At 41.1% G+C, this 9,731-nt stretch overlaps 1 protein-coding gene across 9 annotated transcripts; it reads left to right on the top strand.

Moving 5' to 3' along the window:
* Positions 1-79: 79 nt before the first annotated feature.
* OARD1 (O-acyl-ADP-ribose deacylase 1) lies at positions 80-8,978 on the top strand. Of its 9 annotated transcripts, none has more exons than XM_007972648.3 (6): positions 282-561; positions 1,209-1,288; positions 1,575-1,719; positions 2,711-2,769; positions 3,835-3,947; positions 5,340-8,013. In XM_007972648.3, the coding sequence occupies exons 2-6, from the start codon at positions 1,250-1,252 to the stop codon at positions 5,440-5,442; spliced, it is 459 nt and encodes a 152-aa protein (XP_007970839.1). In that variant the 5' UTR covers positions 282-561; positions 1,209-1,249; the 3' UTR covers positions 5,443-8,013. The 9 variants fall into 9 exon arrangements, with proteins under 9 accessions (XP_072862056.1, XP_072862055.1, XP_072862054.1 ...); XM_007972646.3 differs by having other exon boundaries at positions 293-577; XM_007972647.3 differs by having other exon boundaries at positions 294-662.
* Positions 8,979-9,731: the final 753 nt, after the last annotated feature.

Raw genomic sequence — 9,731 nt, 5'->3', positions numbered from 1 at the left:
AACTCCAGTTCTGGGCTCGCCCCACCCTTTTGGAGGAGCAACGCGCAGGCGTTCCCTGCAGCCACGCCCGCCTTCCTGATTTGACACCACCGCCAGTCGAAGGAATACGCAGGCGCCTTCGAGACGCGCCAGATCGTTCAACTCAAAATGCTTCTTTGAGCTTAGTACTACGCAGGCGCTAACTAGCCCCTTTGCCAGCTGCCCACCCCTTTCCAAGTGGACACTAGGACACACCCGTGCGGCTAATGCGCAAGCGCCACTTTTCCCGACTCGTGGTGGGCGGTTTCGTTACGCATGCGCGGGCGGCGGCGGGACACCGCGGAATTTACTGCCGGAAGTTCGGCGGCCTTCGCCAAAGAGTGTGGGCTCGGCTAGCAAGCTAGAGGGGCTCGTTTCCGCCCCGCTACCGGGCGGGGGCGGCCATCTTAGACGCGTGCAATTAAGGGCTTTGGTGGGATTGGCTCAACGTTTGGGCTGGTCCGCTGCTCCCCACCTACCAGGGTCGGATCCGGAGCCCTTCCCCGCGGGGCGGGGACCGCCAAACAACCGACTCTTTTCCAGGTGAAGGGTGACTTGGGTACGTTGGGGCTTTGAGCGAGCCTCCCCGCACCCTCCCATAGGACCCCAGGACAGACCCTGCGTCCTCGCTGACCCGCCCTAGGGTAGGAGACAGAGAATGGGAGGCTTCTCTAGACTCTTTCCTTCGCACCCCCCAAAAAAGTGGGGGGCTGAACGTTCCTTGAGAGGCGGCCTTCCTTTCCCCACACCTGGGGCTCAGCACGCCAGTACCTTGTACACTCTGTGGTTGCGGCTTAACGGGACTATGGCCAAGTCCCTTCTGTTTTTTTCCTAAGCTGAACCCACTGGGGAACTACTTTTGCGTCGTGCACAGAAAAGGGGAGCGTCCTAAATCCGCCTTGCTCGGGAGTGGCCCTGGAGAAAGGAGGAGGCGTGTCTTGGGGATGGGCTTTGCTTCCGCTGACGGAGCGGGGCGCTCCAGGGAAGCGCGAAATGAGAGCGGGTCGCTAAGCATTTTTCCTCTTTTTTGCCCCAGAAGAGTTTTGTATTACGTACCTGGGACCGAAAAAAACTCACATTCATCGATAAACGTTGGGGGAAAAAAGCCTATTAAGCGGGTGTACAGGGCAATCAGAATATTATATACTAAGGCTGCCTAAGCATTTTTACTTCCTTTTCCCTTCTCATAGCTGAAGAAACACTTAAATTCTGGAAATAGCGACTCACTATCATGGCCAGCAGCCTTAATGAAGATCCAGAAGGAAGCAGAGTGGGTAACAACTATTAACCTATTGGTGAACTGAAATTCGTAATCATGGAGGTCAAAAGCATAAGCACTTTTTAATTAAATTAATGATTGAATTATCTTTTTTTCTCGCTAGCTGATTTACTTAAGAAAGGCTGAAAATTCTAGGCAGGGATCGTTCATTACTTTCCTTTTACACATGCTGTAATTGATTTGGCTTTAAATCAGATTGCAGGAAGGGGTGCCGGGAGAGGTAGTCGTGGGGGACACGACTAATAAAACTTTGTCTTTTCCTTTGCACCTTTTTTAGATCACTTATGTGAAAGGAGACCTTTTTGCATGCCCTAAAACAGACTCTTTAGCCCACTGTATCAGTGAGGATTGTCGCATGGGCGCTGGGATAGCTGTCCTCTTCAAGAAGAAATTTGGAGGGGTGCAAGAACTTTTAAATCAACGTGAGTTTTGGAAAGCACTTACCTGGTTTGCCCTGGCTAGAGCACCTTTTAATCTGTTACACTTTAATAAAGAAAACATGTAGGTAAAGAGGGGATTCCTAAGAACCAAATGTTTTTAGATTTTCCTCCCCAAGAATGGCCTCTAGTTTGGACCTTTGTAATTATCAAACCTGAACTCCTGTGAATGTTTTTAATCTCTTCCTCTTGTATCATAAAACTTTCTTGATGATATTACTGCACTTCTCTAAAACTTGAAATAACTCTGAGATACTTAGTCTATAGGTTGGCATTCAAGATCCCCTCCTTACCAATATTCTGCTTTTTCTTCGAAGAGGAATTTAGAAACCTCTTCTTCCTTACAGACCCCTCCCATCACTTTCTACGGGTGACTTTAAACCAAAAATGTGCACTAGAATCCTATGTAAAGCTTCTGAAACAGTCTCTCAGACCACATTCCAGGCTTAACAGACTCATTGTCCGCAGTAATTCTTAGCCTTAGACAAAAGCAATTCTTACTGCTTTGTATTATAGTTATTTGTAATGATGATACCGTCTCTGGATTGAAAACTCCATAATAATACCTTTTTTCTGTGTCTATATTCCTCTTAATGCCTTATACAGCTCTTTGTATGTAAAAAGATAATTATTGAGTAAATACACATTTGGCAAGTAAAAAACTATACATTATTTCAAGGCAATAGACAAAGTTTGTGGACAAATGAGGTTATATTTGAAAGTAGTAGTGGGATCAAAGGTGGGTTGTGAGGAAACATGATTGTAAGAAAGCTGTAAGTTAAGGAATATAGTATTTGGGAATGCTGATAAAAAGCAGAGTGTTTATGGGAGACAATAGATCTTCCATATTCCCTTCTTCAGTGGTGAAAATTATTTCTAGTTCTGAAGTAAACTCAGATCTGTAAAGATTTTAAAATCTTAGAGATCAGTGTTTGGTTTTCTTTTTCATTTCTACTATTAAATAACTTTTTCTTAGAAAAGAAATCTGGAGAAGTGGCTGTTCTGAAGAGAGATGGGCGATATATATATTACTTGGTAAGATGGGCCAATTCCTTTTTTTTTTCAGGGCCAATACTTAATACATTTTGAGGATTTGTGAACAGATGGGCTGTACTACATTTGTGTTGATCATGATGGTCCATTCTAGACAACTAAGGATGTCAAAAAGCTTCTATCTTATGACAACTCCAGTACAGTGATGGCGGCTACTTGGAGCACTGGGTTAGAAAGAAATGTGAGACTGCATCCCAGCTTTGTGGGAAAGTCCTGTGCCATTTACCATAGGCCTGTTCTAAGACTTGCAAAAGTTAGGAATGCCTGCCATACTGTATTTCCTAGGCAGAGTGAGATAAAAACAATAATGTCTCAAGAGACAGATTTCCGAAAGGAGTTTTTCTCTTATTCCATGTCAACTAGCACGCTGCTAGCAAGCCGGTGAATAAAAACAAAATAAAATAAGTACAGTCCCAAATGATACCTAGCTCCTCTCCTAACTACTGCCTGAATGTGGGGTTCTTCGACAGTCCAGGATGGCATTTGGTTCCTGAAAGGGGGTTACTTCCTTAGTGGTGGTGGTGGGTAACTTACAGCTAACCCACTACAAGCCTGATCTGGATGGCAAACTGAGTGGGGAGATGTCCTAGCCCCTTTGAATTCTGTCCTTAAAGCTTATGTGGCTTCCAGTGTTTTAACTTTGGGACCCTACCAGTTTTTTCTGTTGTTTTATATAGAGAGACAAAAAGCAAGCAAGCACAGTTTCTAAATAAATAGAGGCTTTTAGCAGGGAATTTTCAGGTGGTATGCGTTCTTCCGTGTTACAGATATGCAGCTTATCTCTTGGAAGTCGCACAGAGACTTCACTTACCTTGCTTAAAAATATTGACACTAGGCACCACTAGCTAATCTCATGGGTTTCCTAGGAAAAGGAAAGATTACTACGTGGCGGAGTCTGGGTTTCTCCGTCTCTATTTAGTGGATTTTCTTGAGGCTCTCCCATAAAAATGTGCTTACTCTTTTACTTATCAGGATGTTGGGGCAATGTGATGACTTTTCTTTGGCTATCATTTTGGGATGATGAAAGTTTGAATTCTTTGTGTTCAGATTACAAAGAAAAGGGCTTCGCACAAGCCAACTTATGAAAACTTACAGAAGAGTTTAGAGGCAATGAAGTCTCATTGTCTGAAGAATGGAGTCACCGACCTGTCCATGCCCAGGCAAGGAAATCCAGGCTCTAAATGGAGATTTAATTGATTGGTGGGGTTTACTGTCTTACCCAAAGACAAACAAAAGCTTAACCCAAAATACAGATTTAAAGGTGGACAAAAGTCAAAATTTTGTAAAACCACCAGTGAACCAGTTGTCTGGTCTTAGGCCAAGGCATAGCCATTTTCTAGCTTGAGTTGAATGAATCAGGACAATTACCTTGAAATATACATCTGCCTCAGCCTGCTTAGCCGAGATCGACCGTTGTCATTCAGCCACATTTGTTGAATTCTCAGCACCCTCTGCTCGAAGCTTGGCCTTTATTCCTAAAGCAATATGAGCTAAAGAATCAAGACTGAGCAATGGTGGTTTCCCTCTTGGACCACTTCCCATCTCCCAAACCTATTACTTTGTGTCAAGAAAGTTGTAAATTATCATTCCCTTTTATACTGCATGCTTCTTTTGATCAGTATGGGTAACAGCCAGAGGATCTGTCCCTGATGTAACTTCTTAGACGTTAGCTATTGGGAACTTAAGGGAATGACATTGAGGGTTCGTTCAGTAGTCCCTTTACTTTCTTTTCAGGCAATGGGCCTCACCTCTTTTCTTCCTGTCACCCTGGTAGATTTGAGTCAATGCTGAGCATACATGCAATTTTGTCTCAAGCCCCACATTACTTTGAATGTGGCCTCAATGTCCGTTTACACGGGTCTTTGATATATTTATGGTGTATGTGTCAGAAACTATTTTTTTATCACAATTCCTTACGGACTTAATTATCACATTCTGACATGAAATTAGCAATTTTAAGTCTCTTTTCCCTAGGGTTGTTGAGGATCACTAGAGTAACATCTTGGGAGGTGCCAGGTAGTAGAGTTTTATGACTGAGTTTATTCTCACCAGGGTGTTGAAAAGACCTTACTCCTGGATTGCAACCATTTTGCCATTTCCCAGCATTCCATCTTGACTTTTTTTTTTGCGGCTCCTGTACCTCATTCCTCTTCTCCTTATTTTCATTAACATTCTGTTACCATAAATGCATTTTAAAAATACCAACCTTTCCCCATCCATCCACAGCCAATTTTAGTCAGTAGTCATAGAGGGATAATGAGTCTCCCATGTCATGACGGTTATACATTTCTAAATGTAGCATGAAATAGTTGGAAAGTGGTATTTTATTAGGCAAACAGAAGTGATAGTTTTTGGATGTCAGAGCTGTCTAGGAATGGTCTTAGGTGACTCACAACAAGAACTGACTTCCAAACTCCTACCATGGTTGCCTATAAAGGTGTCAGACTAGATTATTTGTTTTTATGCTTTGAGTGGATATAACTTGAAAGAGAGAAGGAGCAGTTTCCTAGACACTTTCATTACCATCAATGGAGATATTTTGTCTTTTTCAGGATTGGATGTGGTCTTGATCGTCTGCAATGGGAAAATGTATCTGCGATGATCGAGGAAGTATTTGAGGCAACAGACATCAAAATTACTGTGTACACACTCTGATCCAGTGAACGTTTTGGATGTTTCCGTGTTCTGTGTCATCTCTACTGGGCCATAGGACTGGGCAAACCTACCTTAAAATAGGCAGAGGAAAGTTTCATGAGAAGTAGTGTGTTTAACAAGACAGACTTTGGTTGCTGTATTCAAGTATTTGGACTATGACTGTGGAGGAGGGGTTGCTTAGGATATGTTGCTGTGTTTATTTTGAAGAAAAGTAAGGAGTAGGTGGCTTGATAATAGGCAGGGAAACCAGATTGTTGGGACTATGACCTTCTTCTCCAGTATGCTACCTGATTTGTTTGGCTGGCCGCTAGGTGGCAGCATTGGTTCTACTTCTCTGCTTTTTAAGAAATTTCAGGAAGGATGATCAATTAGTTTGACATTTTTTGTCATTTGTGCACCTAACTTGGTGTTATCCTTATGTCATCAGATTCCTCCTAGGGGAGAGTTTTTGTTTTAATTACAAAGTTAAATTCTACATTGTTAAGAAATTTGTGGTGATAAAAATGGAAAAATATTTGGGGGGGGTTAGTGAGGTTCTGTGCTTATGTGTGTGTGTTCTGGACGTGAGTAATGGAAGATTCACCTACAACTTAATTTCAAACAGTCAGACAAAGGGTCCAAGTGGGAGGAGAAACAAAGTGAGAAATAAGAGATAAAACTGGACAAGTCAAAAGGCAGTTTTTTAGAATCTCCTCATGGTGAACTTTTCCTCTCTTTTGTCCACTGCGTGGTTTCTGTGATTGAACCTGTCTGAATTTAATCATGAAAACAAGTGAAATAATATATGTTAAATGCCTGTCAGAGTTCTTAGCACAGAGTAGTGACCCAATGAATCAGTGATTCTCAAAAATCCTTATGAACCTTCTTTAAAAAAATAAAGGCCACTTCCTCTCAAAAAATTCTTACATCTGTCATCCCAGCACTTTGAGAAGCTGAGACTGGAGGATGACTTGAGCCCAGGAGTTTGAGACCAACCTGGGTAACATAGTGAGACCCTGTCTCTACAAAAAAAAAAAAAAACCATTAAAAATTAACTGGGCGTGGTGGTGCACACCTGTAGTTCCAGCTACTCTAGAGGTTGAGGCGGGAGGATGGCTTGAGCCCCGGAGGTTGAAGTTGCATTGAGCTGTGATTGTGCCTCTGCACTCCAGTGTGGGCAACAGAGCAAGACCCTATCTTTAAAAAAAAAAAAAAAAAAAAATTGGTGGTGGGGTGGGATGGCCATTTTTGTGTTTTTAACCTCCATAGAAGATTTGGATGTACAGCTAACTGGGGTCTAAATATTAGTCCTCGTTTCTTCCAAAGCTGCAAGGACCAGTCCTCTATTGTGCTTATGGTAGGAAAATAAAGTTCATGGATTTAGCCAATGGTTCAGTATCAGAGCTATTTGGGAAACTAGACTTTTTCTTTTTTTCCCCTTACTGTGGTGTTGAGGGTTAAAACGCCAGACTTGCTATTGATTTTCTCCCTAGAGTGACTTTGGGTCTGTCACAGGACTTGCTGCTTTCCCAGGTATAAAAGAACAACTGTATTTTAGAAGGGGCTGGTTAAAACACCAGGAAAGTACTGGTTAAATATGATCTTTGTACCTTAGACCGTGTTCTTATCACAAATCAGCCTGATAAGAGGCAACAGTTTCAAAAAAGTATTGCACTTTTGTATTTCTAGGTGGAACAGACAAATTCTTCATGTTGTTGGGGTAGGGGCAGTGGAGGGTCAAGTTCATTATCAGACTTTTAGATTGAGGCTTTTCTTGAAGCACTGCTTTTGTCCACATAAAATTGAAGGGAAAAAGGAAGGAGAGATTGTCTAAATACAAAAAATTGAAAATGAGAGTGGGGGATAAGAAACTTACAGTATTTTGCTTAACTCTGCAATTACAGATGTTCCTCAACTTATGTTAGGGCTATGTCTGGGTAGCCACATCTTAAGTTGAGTTCAGTTGAAGAGTATACTGAATGTGTATGGCTTTTGCACTGTTGTAAAGTCAAAGAATTGCAAGAGAAACCATTGTAAATTGAGTACCATCTGTAAACCTTAACACAAGTCAAAACATGGATTTTCTAGGCTTCCTTTACTTTTTTAAAGAGATTATGGTTATTATTATTTTTTTTTTCCGTGGCGTTTGAGCCTTGATTCTTTAAACAGAACCTAGTCTCATCCAGGACTGGCTGTCAGTGGAATTCTGGGACTCAGCAGGAATGTGATAAAGCACTTCGTCATTTGCCGATAGTAGTCTTGGGTCAAATTCCGACGACTTATCACACTAGAAGCCTGGGGAAAGGAGGCATGTCTTGGTAATCAGGGTGAACACATTATTCCTGGAAACCTAGTTAGAGTTTGGCAAACACCCAGAAATTCACCTGTGAATTTTGCTTCCACATAGGACTCAAACAAACCTTTAAAAAAAAAGAGAGACTTGACATTATTCTGCCATTACCATCAAACATCATGTATTGAATACTTTTAAATGAGCGTATATCTGAACATTAAACTACTACTTTTCACCCGCTCCTCTCTAATAAAGAAGCTAGTTGCTTTTTAACTGGCATTTGGGATGTGGCTACCATAGATTTCTCATGCTTTTTGTTCCACCTTCTGCCAGATTACTTGCCTTCAGAGAAGGGAAAGGCCTTCATTTGATTGTCGTAAGAAATCTGTATGGGAGAGTTATTCTACATTGTTTAGGCAAGTCCTGGTCTAAACCACGGCTTGGTTCATAGCCTGGGGTGTCCCCGTGTCTGGGACTGGCTCACTGGTCTGTGGCAACTTCCAAATGTTCGAATTTCTTAAAAATCTGGCCATGGGAAAAACACACCACTTCTTTTATTAATGTTGCTGTTTTTCTTTTTTTAAAAAATACCCAACTTAACATAAACTGCATATTTCAGAAATCTAAACCTTGGGTCTGAGGCTGTTTGTGTTAAGCAGCCCCCTTGGTTGAGCAATTAGGACCTTCAGTCCCATAGTTGACTGGAGCCCATGGATGGTTGCATTTCTCTCCTTGCAGGTCGCTTTCGTCCTTCCCAAGAGCAGCATTAGAGAGAGAGGCACAGTCTAAATGAATTACAGCATGAGAAGTATATTTCAGGTCCTCTAAGGGCCTTGTCCAGTATGATTGGTTGGTGTCAAATGTTGTCCAGCTCCAAATGATATTAGGAAGACAGGCATGTCCCAGATGGCTATACATGTCACTGCTGTCTCTTGGTGGCAACAGGAAGACCTTGGTAAAACAAACAAACAAAACGTCTTACTGAGAGCCCTGCTGATCCCCAACAATGACTCGTTTCTTTTTGAACTAAGGCTTCAGTGTGCCCTTCCCAACAAGTCCCTTAATTTCTCCTCCAGAGTTTCCTTTGGTTTCTGATTTACCCAGGATTGACTAAATCAGAAGCCAGTCTTTCGTTCATGTTTTGATGTAGTTTACACAGAAAAAGCCCCAGAAGAGATCTGCTTTAACTCTGGTCTTTTGACTAAATATAGGATTAAATACTATTTTGTCATTTTTTAAAAAATACAAAAGATGAAATAAGAAATGTGTAAAGACACTTTATTTAACAAATGCTCATTTCTCAAGATTAAGTAAGCAGGGTTGTTCTTTTGGGCTTTTAGATTACAACTGTATCTCATGCCAGTTCCTTTTTTTTTTAACTTGGTATATCTCAACCTTTCCCTTCAGAAACATGAGCAATTCAAATAGAAGACAAGGAAGCATGTTAATGGGTCCAGATAATATAGTTCTGTTTGATGGAAGGAGGGTTATAATTGAAGATGTCTAGTAATATTTTATTTAAAAAGAATCTGACTTATTTACTTTTTCCTCAGTGATTTATTTCTTTTACTTCTGTTTAGATTAGTATAAGATACAACTCTCAATCCAAAATTTAAACATATTTTAAATCTTTGAAATGCTTAATTTTAATGAAAAAAAAATCACTGAAAAAAAATTTTTAAAAGCCCTAAGGACTTGATAGTTAGGCAGCTGGGTCCTTGACTCTGAAAGCTGTTTGAAAGGAAAGTATACTGGGATTAAATTTTAAGCTGCCGGTTAAGTCTGTAGAATCTATGTTGAGTTTATAATTACAGTGATAGTGCATAACACTAAGAACATCTTCAAGGAATTCTAAAAGTTAAGTTTTATATTTTCAGAGGGCACCCTGAGAAATCTGTTTTGACTACTGTTCACCACTACCAAGTGTCTTATTTTATGTGAGCAGAGTACCACACAGTATACCCTACCATAGGCTCACTGACTTCACTGACTGAGTCCTGCTTTTTTAAAGAAATGG

This window comes from Chlorocebus sabaeus, chromosome 17 (assembly GCF_047675955.1).
Source record: "Chlorocebus sabaeus isolate Y175 chromosome 17, mChlSab1.0.hap1, whole genome shotgun sequence".
Taxonomy (NCBI): Eukaryota; Metazoa; Chordata; class Mammalia; order Primates; family Cercopithecidae; genus Chlorocebus; species Chlorocebus sabaeus.
This window is presented reverse-complemented; position numbering and strand designations above follow the sequence as displayed.

Bases quoted from the DNA above. Each gene is read 5' to 3' on its own strand.
- OARD1 (XM_007972648.3), top strand. From the start codon at position 1,250: ATGGCCAGCAGCCTTAATGAAGATCCAGAAGGAAGCAGA. The intron at 2,770-3,834 runs GTAAGATGGGCC...CTTTGTGTTCAG, and splicing joins GGCGATATATATATTACTTG to ATTACAAAGAAAAGGGCTTC. The intron at 3,948-5,339 runs GCAAGGAAATCC...TGTCTTTTTCAG, and splicing joins ACCGACCTGTCCATGCCCAG to GATTGGATGTGGTCTTGATC.